At 50.7% G+C, this 18,575-nt stretch overlaps 2 protein-coding genes across 3 annotated transcripts in view; one reads left to right on the top strand and one right to left on the bottom strand.

Annotated features, from left to right (window-relative positions):
- LOC125956942 (roundabout homolog 2) overlaps positions 1 to 18,575 on the bottom strand; it is an 86,148-nt gene that overhangs the window by 12,300 nt on the left and 55,273 nt on the right. Inside the window, exons 3-6 of the mRNA XM_049689242.1 lie at positions 7,728 to 7,874; positions 6,423 to 6,623; positions 5,919 to 6,040; positions 3,938 to 4,085 (exon numbers count right to left, since the gene is read on the bottom strand). Coding sequence (XP_049545199.1) covers positions 3,938 to 4,085; positions 5,919 to 6,040; positions 6,423 to 6,623; positions 7,728 to 7,874 — 618 coding nt within the window. The remainder of the gene's footprint in view (positions 1 to 3,937; positions 4,086 to 5,918; positions 6,041 to 6,422; positions 6,624 to 7,727; positions 7,875 to 18,575) is intronic.
- On the top strand, positions 980 to 3,455 carry LOC125956943 (proton-coupled amino acid transporter-like protein CG1139). 2 transcript variants are annotated; one of them, XR_007469213.1, is made up of 8 exons: positions 980 to 1,150; positions 1,407 to 1,469; positions 1,565 to 1,715; positions 1,799 to 1,920; positions 1,990 to 2,307; positions 2,397 to 2,609; positions 2,706 to 3,230; positions 3,342 to 3,455. XR_007469213.1 is itself a non-coding variant. In XM_049689243.1 (7 exons), the coding sequence occupies exons 1-7, from the start codon at positions 1,071 to 1,073 to the stop codon at positions 3,118 to 3,120; spliced, it is 1,362 nt and encodes a 453-aa protein (XP_049545200.1). In that variant the 5' UTR covers positions 980 to 1,070; the 3' UTR covers positions 3,121 to 3,304. The 2 variants fall into 2 exon arrangements, 1 of the variants encoding a protein (XP_049545200.1); XM_049689243.1 differs by lacking the exon at positions 3,342 to 3,455 and having other exon boundaries at positions 2,706 to 3,304.

Here is an 18,575-nt window from a genome sequence, read left to right as displayed (position 1 = left end):
ATTGTTACTGACAGGCCATTCCGAGGTTCAACAGACACCACTTTGTGTGTGTGTGTGTGTGTGTGGCTGAATCAGCCCAACGTACCTGAGCCACTAACCACTCTAGCATTCGAATGCAGCGGGTTTTTATGCTGTGAATGAACCGCGATATGATCGAACCGATCAGCACCCTTTACCAGGCGGATCAATGAACGAACTGACTGACCGACCGACCGCGAGAGAGCGGAGGATAGATGCTAGTCCGTCCCCGCCCTAAACCTTGAGCCAGTCTCAGACGAGCGGCTGACAGACGACCGCGGCGGCGGCGTAATTGGCCGCGCAGCATTCGAGATGGAGATCGCGAAGCAATTTAACACGCGCCAGGCTACGCTACGCCACGCCATGCCACGCCATGGCCACAACGATAGCATCAATCCACGCGAAACGAGATCTTCTTCTTCTGCCACTTCTCCATGCTGATGACGACTGCGAAGAGAATGACGAATTTAATTGTTTTCATTGCGTAAGACGCGAGCGTGTGTGTCGCGCGGGGCGAGCCTTCCCCGTAACGAGGTTGTTGCCACCTCGTTGCCATGACCATCGTCGTCGTCGTGGTTGCAACGCGTAGTACTGCTAAACCTGTTCCCGAGGGACGGTACACACACACACGCGCCCGCGCGCCCGCTCTCTCATGAGGGCATCATAAGGTCACACACGGGGCTGGATATCAAACCCTCGCGCGCAAACAGATCTCTGGACAAATGGCGCGGTTCGGTTCGGTGTCTTCTGCGACAACATCCCGTTGTTGTTGTTGTCGTCGTCGTCGTCGGCGTCACGGAACGGCCTCGCGGAAGGGCGCGTCAATTAGTCTGCCGCCAGCAGTGATCGTTTGAGCCGCGAAGCCGCACGGCAATCGAAGCCTCTTGGTATCGCCGGAGGTCCGGAGAAGGCGATCATTCATTCGATCGTTGAACGCGCTGGTGACGTGACGTGGCGCGTGTGTGCCGTTTGGTTGAAGTGATTCCCACGGACGATCGGCAGAGTGATTTGTGGTGATTTGTGCAGCCTCTATGTGATCATCTCCGTGCAAAATGGAGAAACCGTACGACCACGAACGGCCACCCGAAGGTGTTGAGTTGCTCGCCGTGAAGTCATCCGATGGCGCTGGCAGGTACCGTTGTTAGTGGCCGTTGTGGAAGATCTTTAAGAGATGGCCCACGGAAAGGGCGTAAAATGGCGTCAATGGTGGCCGTTAGGTCACCGCAAAGGCCAAAAATCCCCGCAAAATTCAGGAAATTAAATTCATAAACGAATCCCGAGTTCACGTCAGAAAACAGTGACCCACCCCCGACTCTCTACTCCTCTCTTTCCACAATCTGGAGTGTGTTTAACCGTCGTTCCGTCCTCTTGTTCCGTGCCGTTCGCAGCCGAGAGGACGCTGGGCGCTGTTATGATCCGCATCTACATCGCAACCTCGCGAACCCAACGTCGTAAGTGTTTGTGGGAGGGTGGCAAGGCAAGGAGGTGGCCCTAATTATGCTAAAGCGCGCATCTCTCTCTCCCTCTCTCTCTCTCTCCATCACAGCACCGTGGGAACGTTCGTGCACGTGATGAAGTCAGCCCTCGGTATCGGCATCCTGTCGGTGCCGGGTGCGTTCAAGGATGGTGGCCTCGTGTTCGGTGTGGCCGGTACCTTCTTCCTCGCCATGCTCTGCTCCCACAGTGCGCACATTTTGGTGAGTTCTGGGGCCGAACGGATCCGGGTAAACAAGAAAAAACAAACGTTTTCTTTCTCTCGGGGTTCGTTCTCCTTCCACAGGTTAGCACCTCTTACAGGATCTGCAAAAAGGAACGCATACCGGTGCTCGGATTCGGCGAGACGGTGGAGAAAGCTTGCTCCTACGGGCCACCATCCATCCAGACACTTGGCAGGGTTCTAAGGTAAGGTGGCAGTGGCAGTGTACGGCGCCAAGTGCCGCAAAGTCCTTCAACTTATTTCGCGCCACGCAGGAACGCCATCGATTGGTATCTGATGCTGACGACGGTCGTCGTGTTCATCGTGTTCGTCGGGACGACGCTGCGCGAGGTCATCAACTATCGGACCGGGCTGGAGTGGAGCGACCGGACGTACATCCTGCTCGTCGGCATTCCGATTCTGTTCATCACGCAGATACGGGAGCTCAAGTATCTCGTCCCGTTCTCGGCCATCGCCGGATTTCTCATCCTCGCCAACATCGTCATCTCGCTGGTGTTTGTGTTTCAGGAACCGCTCTCGCTGGAAGACCGTCGGCTCTTTCCCACCACGGCAACCGTTGCACCGTACATGGGGTAATAAGGAAGTCAAAGTACCTTCTCCTCGAGTCCGAATTTCTCTTTCCTACAACTTGCTTTGGAATCCATGGTCCCTTTTTTTGCAGCGTCGTGTACTTTGCGCTGGATGCGACCTGCCTGATATTTCCGCTGGAGAACCAGATGCGCAACCCGCGCCACTATCTCGGGTGTCCGGGCATCGTCAACCTCAACTACGTGTGTCTGGCGGTGCTGTACAGCTTCTTCGGTGCCGTCGGCTACATCCGGTACGGCGAGACCGTCAAGTCTTCCATCATTCTCAACTTCCCGCCCGATAGCCTGTAAGTGAAGAGGCAGCATGAGAAGGAGAAGAAGCTATCTGTGCTGCCACCATATATCACCACTACCACCACCACGCCCTCTCTACTTCTCCACAGACTGGTGTCCAGCATTCAGGTACTGTCGGCGGTCGCAGTGCTCTTTTCGATCGGGCTCATCTTCTACGTACCGAGCGAGATCGCCTGGAAGAAGCTACGGTCGCGGGTCCCAAAGGAGTGGACCGGTTGGGCGCAGGCCGGGCTCCGGTTGGCCATGCTGGTGCTGAATATGGTGGCCGCCTGCGGGATACCGCATCTCGGGACGTTCATGGGGCTGCTCGGTTCCGTGCTGAACCCGATCCTGGCCCTCTGGATACCGATCGTCGTCGATACGGTGTACCGGTGGCCGAACCGGCGCTTCGGGCGCTTCCACTGGCGGTTGGTGAAGAATGGGGCGTGCGCCTGTTTCGGGCTCTTCCTGCTCATCACCGGTGCCATCTCGAGCGTGCAGAACATCATGGCACTGTACCAGTAGCGGCGAAGGCGATGGTGAAGGAGAAATGAAGCTGCTTCAAGGTTCTGCTTCTTTCCCTTTCTCGTGTAGAACCCAAAACCTAGCAAGGTTTGTGTTAAATTATTGCTCTTGTAAGTCCCATAACTTGCCCGGGGGTGGTGTTGCGCTTCATTAGGAAGTAATGGCGTAATGGCCTTATTTATGCTTCTTTTTTTCACGGAAATACCTGGATAATGTAGCAGAGAGACTGCACTGCACGGCTGCACTCCGACACCAGGAAGCAAGACAAACGTTCTTTCACTCTCTCATCTCGTTCAGTATTTGTGTCATCTCCCCACGGCCATGTCTACTACGATTGGACGTTTCGGTTGCTACTTGTGGCCTACTATTGGGTTATGCACCATGTTACGATGATGTGGACGAGAATGTCCGAGACCAATTCAGTGCGTGAATGAACCAGGCCGGCCATCGAATATCAATTGGTGTTTTTTTTGGGGGGCGGAGGGAGAGGTCACCTCAAGTTCAAGACCAACACCCCAGAATAGAACTGATTGTTCGGTGTCAACAAACTGATCTTGGAGGTTGGTTAGCAAGAACGAGCCAATAAAGCGGTGGGGACATGACATTGGAGCGTTTTGTCAAAGTCGATTCGTTGTGTTGTGCGTGTGTGTGTATTGGCAGTATGGCAGTTTACAGGAAGTGCAAGTGCTACTTGAAGGAATGATTTGTTTTCGACATTAAATCCGCATCAAACACCACGCACCGATTTCGACAAAAATAATCCGATAAAGAGCATTCCAAATGGCACACATACAGACCGAAACAGAGTGATACTTACATAGCACCGTGACCTCGATGTCCACATGGACCGCCTCCCGGACGCCATTATCGGCGGTACACTGGTAAATGCCGGCATGATGTCGATCCACGCGCTCCAGCAGCAAGGTCGGACTTTCGGACAGATGGGACGCACCGGTGAAGGCATCCTACCCGCGAGTGCGAGGGAAGAGAGAGAGAAAGAGACGCGGATTAGAAAATTGAAAATTGTCCATCAGCACCCATACACAGGCACACACACACAAACAGGATAACGGTTCTCGATAGGGCGGATATGGTCATGACGGGACCATCGTTAAACGTTCCCGTTTCTTGCCGCTGAACGGTGCAGCTGACAAGCGACGTCAGCCACCGGTGACTGACAGCGCCTGACAAGAGAGCACCAGCGAGATATCGAAGCATGCCAGCAGCAGCAGCAGCAGCTTTTTGAAGCCGATGTGATTAGCACCAAATTGATTTATGGTAGTGGGCTGCTTTGATCTCGATGGCGTGAAACGCGAATTTTCTTCTCGGAATGTGTTGCACTTTCCGCTCAGTTTAATCTGCTCGGTCGGGGCCTCCCCTGCGGCAAAAAGTTATTAATTGTAATCGGTTCGCCAGAACAGAACAGAATGATTCCCGGTGCATGTGAGCATCGTGCCATATTCAATTTCATTTTACGGCACGATCGAGCAATCTCTAGATTAATCGATTTTAATAGTGAAACGAACCAAAGCACGCGCCAACAAACCCAATTACACGTTGCATCCTACCCTCCCTCTCCCCTCCGGGGGACGAGCGCGAACACAATTAAAAAACATCAAAGCGATTGGTCCTCTGGTCCGCTTTCACCACTTTCCCCGCAAAGGCTCTCTATTTTTCGTTTCAATTTTCAATCCATTGGCCCGGGCGCTGGTTGCTGATCCTGCACCAACGCCCGGCGGCACAATTTAATCAAATAAACTCGTGGCGTGATCACGCGAACAACAATAAAAAACTAATTAAAACACTTTTTACAACCTTCCGAACCGGTCACAGGGTGGAGGCCTACTAAAAAAAAAACAAAAAACAGAGGCCATCAAGGGTCCCTCTTTTTTGTGCGCTTTTTTTTACCCCCGGATTGATGCTCTATATGTGAGTACTTCCTGTAGTGTGTGTAAGCAGCATTCGAAAGCAAAAAAAACCAAAAAAAGGCTCCGATTGACCAACTTCCCAGGATTCACAGGATCGAGATCAAACTGGCGCTCCAGGAATTGTGCGAATGTTGTGCGCTGTGAACAATCATCATACTCATGCTGCATGTATGTTACAACATTGTTGCCCGCCCCACCCCTCCCTCCCCCTCCCGAATCGTGGGGTAATTGAATGAAAGTGCCTCGCTCATCATGCCGGTTCCTGGCACTTTAATCCACTCTCACGGCACACACTGAGTGAACTGACTGACCACGCGATTCGTGGCGTTGAAAGCCACGAGGTTTTCCCCTCTCCTCCCTTCCTCTCGTCCAGATGATGTTTGATCCGCGCGAACGAAACGAAACGAAACGGAACCTCCTGAAACGCCGAATTCAATTATCACACACACGCACAAAGTAATGCTTTCAATTCACGCTGCGCGCGTCCATTTATGAGGAATAAATATTGAGCGAACCAAAGGATGGAAAAAAGGATGGGTTTCAACATTTCACGGATGGATGATGGGCTGTCGATGTGCATTCCACGGGAAGCGACGCACACGTTAGACCATAAAATACATGATGATGATGATGATTCATGGCCGCAGTTGTTGTGATGGAACGCATCGCCATCAACACCAGACCAAGACCGAGCGAGTCAGACTCGCCGATTTGCGGATCGGAATTGGAAAATACATTTCCAGATAGCTCGTCTCGTACCGGTTGACTACCCACCGGATGGAAGCTAATAAACCACACCAGCTCCCGATCGCTCGGCAACGCTTCCGGTGCATATTTCGGTGCACGAACGACGCACGTATCCAAACTTACCTTCTTGTGCCAGTAAATCGCGGGAACCGGATTGCCGGATGCCTTGCACTCCAGCGTTACGGTGCTGCCTTTCCGGGCGGTGATTTGTCGGTTCTGCGGCACCACCCGTATCGTCGGTGGCACTGGAAAATATTGTTTTCCATTGATTAGTGTGTTTGTGGTGTCGATCTGTGTGTGTGTGTGTGTGTGTCGCTCTCAGGGACAGAGACACTGGAGGACGACCGGTGGTCGATGTCATATCATCCTCTATCGCATCGGAATCGCGGACATCGACCAGCGCAGCTTGCAGATTGCATTCCGTGCGTGGATTGGTTTGTTTGTCTTCCCCGTTCCGTTCCCCGAGCTCGAACGAACTGTCACCGCGTCGTCGATGGGCTGGCATGTTGGCTGCTGGCTGGCAGTGACCGACGTCATTTACGTCGTCGGTGCTCAACCGGTTGGCTTGGACAAACAAGCAAACCAATCCCGGTCCCGGGAACGCTTGGCGTGTCGTGTGCTACTTACCGAGAATCTCGAGCGTGTGGACCTGATCCCGGCTCTCGTTATCACCGATCTGGCATATATAGTCACCGGCGTCCTGAATTTTCACGTTCGCTATCTGCAGGTTGTAGCCCTGGACCAGCTTGAAGCGCGGATCGCGCGTCACCATCAGATTGGCCGCGGTCAGCACGGACGTCCCCCGTCGCCATAGCAGCACGTACGTACCTACGGGAAGGAGGGATGAGAGTTGTTAGAGATAACCTCGGAAGCTACACACACACACGCATGCATGGATGGAATTTGTAGTTTGCAGTTTCTGGTTGTGTGTGGTTCTGGTGTCCATGTGTCGCGTTGGTTAAGCTTCTGCCTGCTTCAACCACAATCCACAGCAGCAGCAGCAGCACAACATATTCGAAAGCCATTGCCAGGGTTGGGGCCGGTGGCAATCCCTCGTCGTCGCGCCGTAATAACAATAATGACCGAGGATCCGCCGGCGACCATTGAGAACGTTATCGACAAAATGGAAGCAAACGAAGGAACATTAACAAGCAAGCCTCGACTTCGACGAGAGAGCAGCAGTCTATGATCAGCAGGCGACGACGAAGCTGCTCGTTAGGTAGCGTAAAGGCCGCCTGTCGGTCTCTAAATGGCCGTGGAACCTGGAGTGGACACTAACCGACCGACTGACCGACCTGGTCACGAGATTATTAAAAACACAAAATGCAGCGCAAATATTAACGCAATACAGGCACACACACACAGACACACACACGTGCGTTAACATTGAGATAGTGAGCGTCGCATCGTCGTCGGCCTTCGATCCTTTATCGAGAACGACAACGATGACGACGACGTCGTGCATCTCAGAAGAGCAGAGCTCCAGTTTGTCCACTAAACGGAACGGTGTTTGATCGACCGGAAAAGGAACTCGGAGGAATTAAAATAAGGCTCCCAGGACTACGGCTAGAAGCTAGAGGCTTATGACGTGCGGACACTACGTAGTCTCGGTGGCCAAAAACCAACAAACAGACCCAGCCAGGGAGCTACCAGAGAGCACATGCTGCCTGCATTGAAGGTTTGACTCCGTTGGTTGGACTACCAGACTCCCGATAAGTCGTAGTCCGTTGTGTCTCTCCGTTGTGGTGTCCGTGTACAGACGCTGGTAATGGTGGGTTGAATCGGTGCTACCGGAAGCCCCCGGAGGTTCCTGGTCCTTATTTACGTTCGATGAGAATATGGCCACAGTGCACACATACTGTTGCGCCCGTTCGCCGGACGATACACTCGACTGGCTGGTGGTGGTGGTTGGTTCCAAACCATAACACTTACCCAAGTCCTTTACCCGGCACGGCAGCTCGATCGAGTCGCCGATGATGGCCTTGTAGAGATGCCCTCGAGTCATAAATTTCGGTGCAACGGTTGGTGCGTCGGTATCAATTGTGGAAATGAATGGCTCCGGGAAGCTGTGGCTTAATCCTATTATCGGTGTGGCCAACGTCGACGAGGTGGTGTCGTTGTGTTCGTTGCAGCAGCAGCAGCAGCAGCAGCACCAGGAGTCGTTGCCACCGGTATGAACGGATGGAAATGGATTAGAAAGCGAGAGAGAGAGAGAGAGAGAGAGAGAGAGAGAGAGAGAGAGAGAGAGAGAGAAAAAAAAAAGGGAAAATGGTAAGTAAAGCATATAAATATGATACAGCAAATTGAATCATGGAGGATGGCCCCCCTTTTTTGAGCCGGAAATTGGAGGCGGAAGTCCAGATAGAACTTACGACGTTCGACGTCGGTTCGGTCGGATGTCGGTCGAGAAAGAAGGCAAAGTTATGTGCAAGTTTGGCTGCGGACCCGGAACCCCGAGCACCGGGTGCACACCAAGACACTGCATAGCAAAGTCAACTTGTTGACTGCCCCTTTACCGGACAAGAATCTCCATTTTGAAAACGAAAAAGACGAGACGATGACGCGACGCGACGATGAGTGTCTTCGGAATTGAGTTTGACGCGCGCTCGAATCAAGTAGGATTGGTGTTGAGTGTTCTCCTTGTCTGACTGTCTGCGTTTATGCCTTTTGCACAACCATTCCAAACGCAATGCAACACACGGAATGCATTCGCGTTTTAATAAAACTTCGCTGCACGCGAAGGTTTGTAGCGTCCCTCGGGGGAGGAGTCCATCACCTCCTGTCAAAGGTGTGCCAAGGTGGCACGTCGCGCCATAACGCCTCTGCACCGGAAGTCATGTGCGTGTGCCGCACACACACACACATACACATGAGTGTAGCGTACCGTCTACGACCTTCTTCGAATGAAAATCGACTGTTGAACACCCGTTCTTGACGCCTGTCCGGATCCAGGGGAGGGGGAGGTCCCTGTACTCCCCTGTGTGTCTGGAGTACGCACACACCCACCCCGGGTGGAGTGCTGGTGCAGGTGCAAGAAGGGTGGCCTTTCTTTCAAACTCCATTATCCAAACTTTACGGACGATGGACGATGGTTTGCTGGCGCACAACCGGCTTGCCGGCTTCTGCCGGTGCCGCCCGTGGTACTAATAAGCAATTCCGAGCGGCTTTCCAAGCGAGGACCCTCGCGAGCAGGAAACGGAACCGGACCGGGGGGTGCAGATGGGAAAATAATTGATTAGTTGCGTGATTCGATTCAATTTGTGCATGAATTAATCACCATTTTCACCGATCTAATGGTGGATTATTATTGTTTTCGCTCTTCGCGGGACCGAGAGGGAATCAGTTCTCACTACTCGGCCGCACTCACACACTCACGCACGCACGCGGCTGTTTTTTTTTCTGTGTGTGCGGCGCGAAGAAATGGTGTAAAAATTCATTAAGGAGGTCGAGTCGAAGAAGGAAGGAGTCGAGGACCCTTCAACGCGATTATATGTTTCCGTTTCCTGTTCGCTCGCCGCTCAGGTGGTCGAAATCATCAATTTCATCCTCGTTTCGGATTCGGAGTAACCTTTTCCCCCTTCCTCTTGCACCGTTTAATAAATGATGAAATTTACGATCCAAGCAACACACCAACACAGCGCGAGCGCGATGTATTGTGCGCCAGCCAGACCTGGCCACCGATGGCTGTCCGGCTACCCGGTAACTCGCGATGTCGCCCCTTGATAAGAGCGTTCTTGCACCCCTGCCAGCAGCGGGGGGATGAGCGGTTCGAGCGGAGGAAGGAAAGAAAAACAAAATATAATCACCCTCGACGACCAAATCGGAGTAGGGAACCGATGCGATCCGCGGTTGCGCCGGCGTTTGCGAGAAAGGATTCTCATCCCCTCCCCACAAGCATCCCCTTAACCACCCCACTCTCCCCTCTGGGACAGGATATTATTGGAAATGCGGCGATGAATGGGCTCCATGGTGTATTTTAGGGGTCGGTCCGTTGTTTTTCCGTCTTCTGGGAGCGTCGGAACATTATTTATGGTCCTTCCCACGTGGTGCTTTTCCGTGGGGTTGAAAGGGAAGGGGGCGATAAATATCGAGAAAAATGTGGGTTTTCCGCGGCACATGACGTGCGTAGCATTGGGGGTGTGGGGGGTGGGGGTCGAGGGAGCTCAAATTTCGATCATTAGCTAAGCCACCATGCCACGGTTGTTTAGCCGGATCGGATCAGCCCGTCGGGGATTTCGGGCTGTGGTCATGCCCGCAGGGAGGACGAGGAGACGGGAGGACGGGCGGCATTTCTTTTGTTTCGGTTCCGCTCCCATGGGCAGCATGGGTCGCCGCGAGTCGCCGGGACGAAACATGAATGGGATGGATTATGGGTGGCCTGCGTTAATGCTAATGTTGCATGGTTAGTGGTTCATAATCGAAACATTAATCGGAAAATCGACGGACGCACGATGACAAACGCACGACTTGCTCATCCCCGCAGCGGGGAGGGTTGCGAACGAGGGGGAGTTGTTATCAGTTGGATCAATCGGTGGACTATGTTGGAATCGGGACATTTTTTGTGTTCAAGTTTCAGGGTTTCATATTGAAACTCTTAGGAGAAGCCTTTTTTACCCGTGGATGATTTCTTATTATAAACTTAATGCACAATCATGAATTCAAGAACATATCGGATATAAATTATTTAATGAATATAGCAGAAAAAAACAAAGCAAACAATGTTTAAACAGTAGGCATTATAACATGTTGAATAAGGGCATGGAAAGATGATAAATGAAAAATGTATAAAATATAATATAATTACTACAATAGGTACGCTTAAATTGTATGCAAGCATACAGGCTGCGACATCTAAACAGGACCCATTTTATTGTTGAATAACTTCGCCATTTCTAAACCAAATTTAGAAAATGAATAAGATTTAGTTAGGGTATACACGTAAAATGCCATTTATTGACAAGTTACACAGAAAACAATATCGATCAAATGACCGCCTCTATTAGATACACAAAAAGCGAACCATATTTGATATTTTTGCGATGTATTTGACAACATTTCGTGCGTAATAAACATTTTCGCTCTAACATTAGCATTTAGTTCTTCAATAGTCTTCAGTTTGCTGACTGCAACAAATGGCGCGAGAAGTGGCAAATGTCTCTAATGTTTCTTATGATAAACACGCACAGTTTTCTTGGATTGAATGATTATTTTCAATGTACTTCAGTAAAATTTTAGTCCACCCGCTTTGGATCTATAAAATGTCGTTGACTGACGTTTCAGAAACTGGTTAACTTGTCCAAATCGGCTGAAAAATGACGACGTTATTTAACATTTAAGTAGGTCCTGTCTAGGAATCTGTAGGCAAAGTATTTAAATGAAAAGATAATAAATGAAAAAATAGGTAAAATAAAACCAGTTTACCACAATAAGGATGATTAATATGCATGAGAGCACTTAATAATTACAGGCTGAATAGAAAAGAGATATTTTAATAGAAAAAAAAACTAATCATCTGAACTGTTATAAGCAAACAGAAAAGCATACTAAAGAAAATCTCAAACCTAATCTCGTGAAGCATTTTCCCAAAAGTTGATTAAAGCAAAAATTTAATCCCAGCTTAGAATGTTTTCGCAAAATAAACAAAAGAAAATAGTCAAACACGTCGAAGACAAAAGAATTCAAACCGAACCACTAAAGAATCTCATCCAAACCGTTTGCTAACGATAAATCAAAACCATTTCACACCCGGTATCCCTATTATCCTTTCCTGCTAATCCACTACCGGAGGGAGGCGGTGGATAAATAAATGGCCCCGAGAGGCCCACCACCACCACCACCACCGCCACCACCGTTCGCCACCGTTCGTTCGTCAGGAAACTTAAATTTACTCCGATAATTAACGCTTCGATTATTTGCGAGTTTTGTGGCTGGAGTGGGCTGGCACTGGAGGTTTGGGTTCCAATTCTTACGCAATTATATGTCCCGCAGCCACTCCTCTACCCTCTGGAGCTGGAGTGCCGGTTGGGACAAGGTTCGATGCATAATGCACCACCGGAAGCGCTACGCGAGCGATAACTTCCTTCATTATTCACCCAGCTAAACTCCCAGGCCCAGGCGGACTGGCTCTGGTCCGCACTGCCATCGACCGTAGTGCCGAAGTGCCGAATGCACCGCTCCATTGTGCGCACTAACAGCACCAGCAGCACCAGCACCAGCAACCGCCTGCCCGTGGCCCCTTCCGTCAACGAATCGTAGTTTTCTATGTGATTACGGTTCGGTTTGAATTTATTTCCTTTTCAATTATAATGCTATCTTTATTTCATTGGAAAAGGCGTGCACGCGAGCTGCCAAACACCCGGACACAGCGACAGCGACGTCGACGCCCGTCCTCGTGGTGAGTGGAGCGATCGATGGAGGCGCCTAGTGGCTCGTGGGGTACACCTCATGCGCCTCACTTCCTGCCTCACTGCACTACCCGCTGTTGTTGTTTCCTTTATTTATGAATTTAGTATCCCCAGCAAAACAACAACAACGCCAGCTGCATCGCTGGAAACCACCGCGTCGTGTGCGCGCGCGCATGTGTGTGTGTGGAATCCGTGGCATGACAACTACTCGGTCCGGTCCAACGCGGTCGCCCGGTCTGGCATGTGGTGTAGCAGTGCCGGCGAGGCGAGTGCGAAACACACTCCAGGCATGGCAAATTATTATTTATGACACGCTTCGGTTGGTATCCCCCCTAAATGCTCGCCTTTATTGGTGTCCAGCCACGGGGTGCCACAGCTTGCGCCATTTGCAACGGCCACTGGGATGGGTGTTTTGTCTTGTGGATCCCGGAGTGCTATAGTCCCGGGAGTAGATTACTCCTTTAGCTGTGGGAACGGCGTGGGAACGGCGTACGAAGTGTAGAATGTCAAATCACTTCTTGGAACACACACTCCGGGAACGGAATATTCAACCCCGGGCTTTCCGGGGGGTTGCTTTTCCCGGGATTTGTTCTTCGGCACTCAAAGCGGAAACTGGAAAACAATGCAGAAGCAGCAGCGGAGTTTGCCGTTTGATTGAAACACGATCGAGACGAACACTTGCTACGAGGATTGAATGGACGCGTAACGAAGAGTAATTCGATCTTTCATCTTCGAAATGAGAACGTCAGGAGCAGGACTGTTCCTCCTTCCCATCAGTCCTTCTGGCGACAGGCGAGATGTGAGCTTCTCAATGTCCTTCGGAAGGCTATTTTCAGGAATTATATCCCAGGAACGTGAATTTCTTTAAACAGACATTACATAAGGCAATTCAATCGTCAGCTCCACAGCTTGGGAGATCCGTTCGCTGCAACGCGGGTTGATGCAGCGTTGATAACTGCATTCGGCAGAAACATTTCGAGCGATCCCGGAACTCTGTCAGACCATCCTCACGGGAACGGTGAGTTGCGGAAAATCATCAAAGCGGCTAACGAAGAGGCGCTCGACGAACAGTGGTGCAGTGTGGTACAGTGGCATCAAAAGTGAAGCATTCGAAGGCCACTGGTTGAGTTGCTGCGTTCGCTTCATCACTGTAATAGGCCTCACCATAGGCCGTGGCGGTGCTGCGAAGGTAGAAACCATACAATCCATTTCGATGCTCTCAATGCGAAACTCTGTCAGCCAACTGCCAATCAGCCAGCGAGCGAGAGAACCGTCCGGTGAAGCCTATCCACGAGGCCAATATTCGGTTCGGGTTATGCATCGTTGAGTTCCGAATTTTCACACAAATTCCACTCGCTTACTGAGCGGACACACCGAAGCCCGTCCGAGACCATCACCGACCAGAAATGGAAAGCAGCACAAGAACTGCCTCCTACTGCCGACTTCCGGCGCCGAAGTGCTTGGAAGAGGGAATTAAACGCACGAACCGGAAGGCGCGCTTCATGCTCCGACTCCGTTGCCGACGAGGTGCGCGATCGCCATTTTATGCTTCCAGAAACCCCGGGCCCCGCCCCCCTCCATCGAGTGCGTAAATATTGGTTCAATAAATTGCTCCGGCCTGGGCTGGCCTGGCGCTTCGGATTTGCGGCACGGGAAATGGGAATCCGTCGGTCGCTTATCGGTGCTGAACGACTACTCCTTCGCAAGCTCCTTGTTGGTGGTGGTGGTGGTGGTGGTGTTGGTGTTGGATTAGAATTAATGTTTGAATTTATTGCTTTCTCCGCGAAATCCCTTCGAGGGAATAGATAGATGGAAAGCAGGCGGCGGTTTATGGTGCAGGTGTCTCGACACTTAACTTCCTGCGTTCCTTCTGTTCTGTTGTGTGCTAGAGATTGCTACGTTATGCCCGACACTCAGAAGATCGATAATGCAAGAGCGCGCGCCATTTTCTATTGTCAACGAAACGATAATCGTGGCTACAATTAACACCAGGCCAGGGAATGTACTAAATGACTCCAATTTGGTAGATCTTTTCTTTCAATTGAACGCTCGATCTTTTGTCCCCCTAAAAGGGATTCTATTTCACTAAAACTTATGAAAATAGTCAACGTATCACTTATTGGCATCAAACGGTAGCAGAAATGGATCGTGCACCAAATATTGACATTTGCTCATTTGCGCTACGGCATACAGCATCCGGGATCCGCCAATCCCAAACACCACCAGAGTGCTCGTTTATTAATTATCCCGTCCCCGTGACCCGGTTTGTCGTCGGGTTTGGCACGTGGTTCACCTCGCAAACACACACACACACACACATCATGGCGATGCTCGGCAAATAAATCAATCAATAAATTAATAAAAGCTTAACCGAAACCAAATCAACGAGTGGTGGTGGCGGCTGCTGCTCGTCGCTCGTCTGTGCGTCACGTCCCGTACTCGTCTGGACACGGATCTGGAGTGGATCAACAAGTGCTGCTCGAGTTGCTGTTGCTGTTGTTGTTGAAATGCTGTTGACATACATTTTAGCACATTGTCAGCTCGGGCTCGGGCTCGGGCTGCTGTTTGCGCTGAGTTGGATTGGATGTCAAATTTAGACGAACGACGCCATCGATGACGATGACACTTGGAGAGCACACACTACTTTGGGCACTGCAGTGCAGTGCCCTCTTCCGGTTCGGGACCGCCCGAGTTTTTCGGTCCTGGTGCATCGTCGAGTGTCTCTTTGCGGCGTCAATCATGGTGACGAGCTCTGATCTTCTTTCTCCCTTCTTTCTACCACAACCATAAGCACAGCACAAAGGGTGACCGCCGATGGCACACAGTTTTGCACATTCCCGGTTGTCCAATTATTGGCCGATGCGCTGGTTTCCTGGTTTCCACATGAATAATGGCGTTAATTGAAAGTTAAAAAATGGGGACATAAAACAACCATTTCCGGAATTTATCGTTTTGGAAGCGTCCGATGTGGATGTTCGGTTCGGTAAAGGTGTAATCCGTTTCGTCGGACGTTCCATAAAATGGCTTCAAACGCATGCACCACCGTACCGCGTACGCGGTCCCCAAAAACCTCAACCGGTTGTGATGATGGCCAATGATGGAGCCACGTTTTCCGGCAAACTAATCTCCCCCCCGGGGGCCCTGCTTAGGGCGCCAGGTAACGCTGCGACGAGCAACCCGCGCCCGTTATGAGCGTCCAACGCAACGAATCCAGCAACGATGGCGACAACAGAGCAACCATGATCCGAGGCCGAGCATGAATTTTAATTAAATACTCGGCCTCATAAAAAGGTATACAACGTGATGCAATAAAATCGCTGCCGTGTGTGTGTGTGCAGGAGAGAGAGAGAGAGAGAGAGAGAGAGAGAAAGAGAGAGAGAGAGAGAGAGAGTCGGTCCTTCAACGTCAGCGCACGTTGTCGTCGTCCTCCCATTCGTCCATTAATATGCACTTCTGGCCGCTTCTGCTTCTCTCCTCTTTCTGTTCCTCGTCGAGAGTTTTGCATCAACGGAGGCGTTGATACGGAAGGAATGTTCTACTTCGTTTGACGTCATATTGCAGCTCCACTAGCATGCAATAGCCGTGGTTCCTGCGTGTGTGTATGTCTGTGAGCTACTATTCACTATTCACAAACGACACGAGTGGCCACGGGGCCTGCAGTCACACCAATCGGTTGCATGTGGTCTGGATGTAATTTCCAGAACATTATTCTCGTGGCCCGTTTTCTTTCGCCGCGAGTGAATGAGGACCTCTTCCTCCTTCTCCTCCTCGTTACTGCTTGGTTTGCCGGGTCGTCATTACTCATGTGAAGTGGCTACTCAGGGAGTTTATGGTTAAAGTTCGCCTAATGATGTGATGAACATTTCATTACGCACAGTCATAACACAACATAAAGAGCTCTGCAAAGAGGAAAATAAGAAGAGTATCGAAACCGACATGATACATGCTCTAGGTTCTTGGAATATGTTTTTTTTTCGAAGGGTGGCAAACATTCAACAACAAGAAGTAGGAGTAAGAAGGTGACGGAGTTGAAGTGCAATGTAAATTCAATCCAAGACAATACCAAGAAAAAAAAACAACCTCACGACAAGCAATGATCAGCAGACAGGGCGGCTCCGAGCATAACCTTTTCCTCCCCCCTCCCCCGTTCCGGTCAACTGGGGAACGAGCTTATCGATAAACAACTCCGGACGAACGGCACGCAACGCAACGCCACGTGGAGCAAGTCAAAGGCAGCAAACAAACACCAATTGTAAGACAAAATAGAAAGTCAAACCCCCGGGTGGGGAAGGCGAGGACGATAACGCAAAATAGTCGGAACACACACATGGACACGCACACACACACACACACACGCACACGCAGCGAGCATATCCGGGGGCACACCGACGTCGGTGGGTGTCGTGCTTGACTCCGGGAGTCGTGTCCAAGTCACGCGTTCGTGTCCCTCGAGCGGTGAATATGATTATGTTTTTCCTCCCTCTTTACCAGCTTTTCCAGCATTTTTTTTTCCGGTTCTGTTTTTGGTCCTTTTTTTTGGGGGGGTCCACCGCCACTCTCGTAACAGTGGCGCGGATCGCCGCCGGCCTTACGACGCTTTCCATGACGATGACGACGACGACGAGGATGACATGACAGATCGTCACGCGGCTTGTGTTACTACGTCGGTCTTCATCCCCGGCGCCAGCTCCAGCGAGGCGGAAAAACATTCCCAAACCCAGAGTGGCACGAGGCTCACTTTTTTCCCTATTTTTTTGTTTTTTTTTGTTTTTTTTTTTTGGAAAGGACACGCATTTCGACGCCCGCCAGCGGCAGCTGATTCGAAAACGAGATTTACGATTTCGATCCAAACGGGAGAGAGAAAGAGAGAGAACCGAAAACGAAACGAAACAATCCAGTTTCAACTTCCGGCGGCGACGACGACGACAACGATGCGGAATGATGAAAAGCCCAGGGAAAAGCAGGGAGAGTTATTCACTCCCGGGTATATAGTCCTATCAGGAAGGGCGACAGAGTGGCTTCTCCTGCTGAAGAAGTGGCCTGATTGTATCGAATGGACGGGCACGGCTAGAGTAGCCCCAGAGTAACGTGCTATCAAAGGTGACACCGGAAAGGGGAAGTGACATAACGCAGAGCTTGACAGACGCACCCAGAAGTAGTAGCACCTGCGTATGGGGGGTTCTGTGTGGTGTGTTGTGGAGTTTTTATGGAGGTTTCATGCGCGGGAAGTCGCGTCGCGTGGCGATGTATTTACTATCGTAATCAAGTTATGGCAGGTTCGGTAGTAAAGGTAGTAAAAAGTGCTCGATCGTCATAAGGATAAATGCATTTTTTACGAGGCACGCACCCCCTTCCCTACAACCCCGGGGTGTATCCCCTGGCATCGGCAAACAGACATTCGGTGAGGGAACTTTGGGGCTTAATGAAGTCTACCTTTTGCTCGATTGAAAAGTAAACTTATCATCATCATTCTACCTTCCATCGAATGGTCGATTGAAATGTTGTTCCCAGTGCCCATCATGTGGAGCAACTCCTCCTGGGACCTGCGCTTGGCGATGCATTAGGCTGATTGATGTGGGGAACTTACTCCCCCCCGCCACGAGCTACTTATCGCGTACGGCAAGAAGTTTCTAGCCTAGGACTTCCATTCCATTTGTGTTACGTCTTGGAACTAACTGGAATACTTTTGTGGGGGTGGGGGAGTTTTCAACGACTTTACCGTGCATTTCCTTCCGTCTCAACACACATACCACAGCCTCGGTTCACCTGTGCGCCGAGGTGCGTCGTCCTTTTGCTGGGAATCAAACCGCGAAACGTGACGAGCAAGTTTTTGGTTTGATGTCCTTTGGAGCGGAGTTCTTCCGCATCCGCAAGTCATAGATATAGTCATACCGGCGAGGTAATGTGTGGAAAAAGCCAAGATACTCCATATTCCGATGCAGTATCTTCGATATTTCTTATCAAAAACAAGAACTCCTACGTCACCATCACACCAGGATCAAAACAAACATATTCTGACGTTTCGCCCGATGACGTCACTGTTGTTATTGTTGTTGCTGCTAGTAGATCTAGTTACCTGTTTTTATGTCGAAACGAAATCAAATTCATCCCCGGGAAGGATCATAAACAAAATGGCCGGATACCATCATGCGAGCAAGAGCAAGGGAAATAGAAAACATTCCCCTGTCCCCTTCTTATCAGCCCTCCCCTTATCTCGGCACAAAATGCAAATTATGTTTTGCCCCAAAAATGGCGCGCCCCTCGCCATTTTCACCTGTCGTACGCAGACGGCCGACAATGGGCTGCCAGGAATTGAATTCCTGCTAAGACAAATTGATAAAATAAAAGCCCACGAACAGTGTCGCGGGCGAAGGGA

This window comes from Anopheles darlingi, chromosome 3 (genome assembly GCF_943734745.1).
Source record: "Anopheles darlingi chromosome 3, idAnoDarlMG_H_01, whole genome shotgun sequence".
NCBI classification, from domain to species: Eukaryota; Metazoa; Arthropoda; class Insecta; order Diptera; family Culicidae; genus Anopheles; species Anopheles darlingi.
This window is presented reverse-complemented; position numbering and strand designations above follow the sequence as displayed.

Coding starts and splice junctions, on each gene's coding strand:
- LOC125956943 (XM_049689243.1), top strand. CDS start 1,071: ATGGAGAAACCGTACGACCACGAACGGCCACCCGAAGGTGTTGAGTTG. Junction 2,308..2,396: donor ACCGTTGCACCGTACATGGG/GTAATAAGGAAG, acceptor CTTTTTTTGCAG/CGTCGTGTACTTTGCGCTGG. Junction 2,610..2,705: donor AACTTCCCGCCCGATAGCCT/GTAAGTGAAGAG, acceptor ACTTCTCCACAG/ACTGGTGTCCAGCATTCAGG.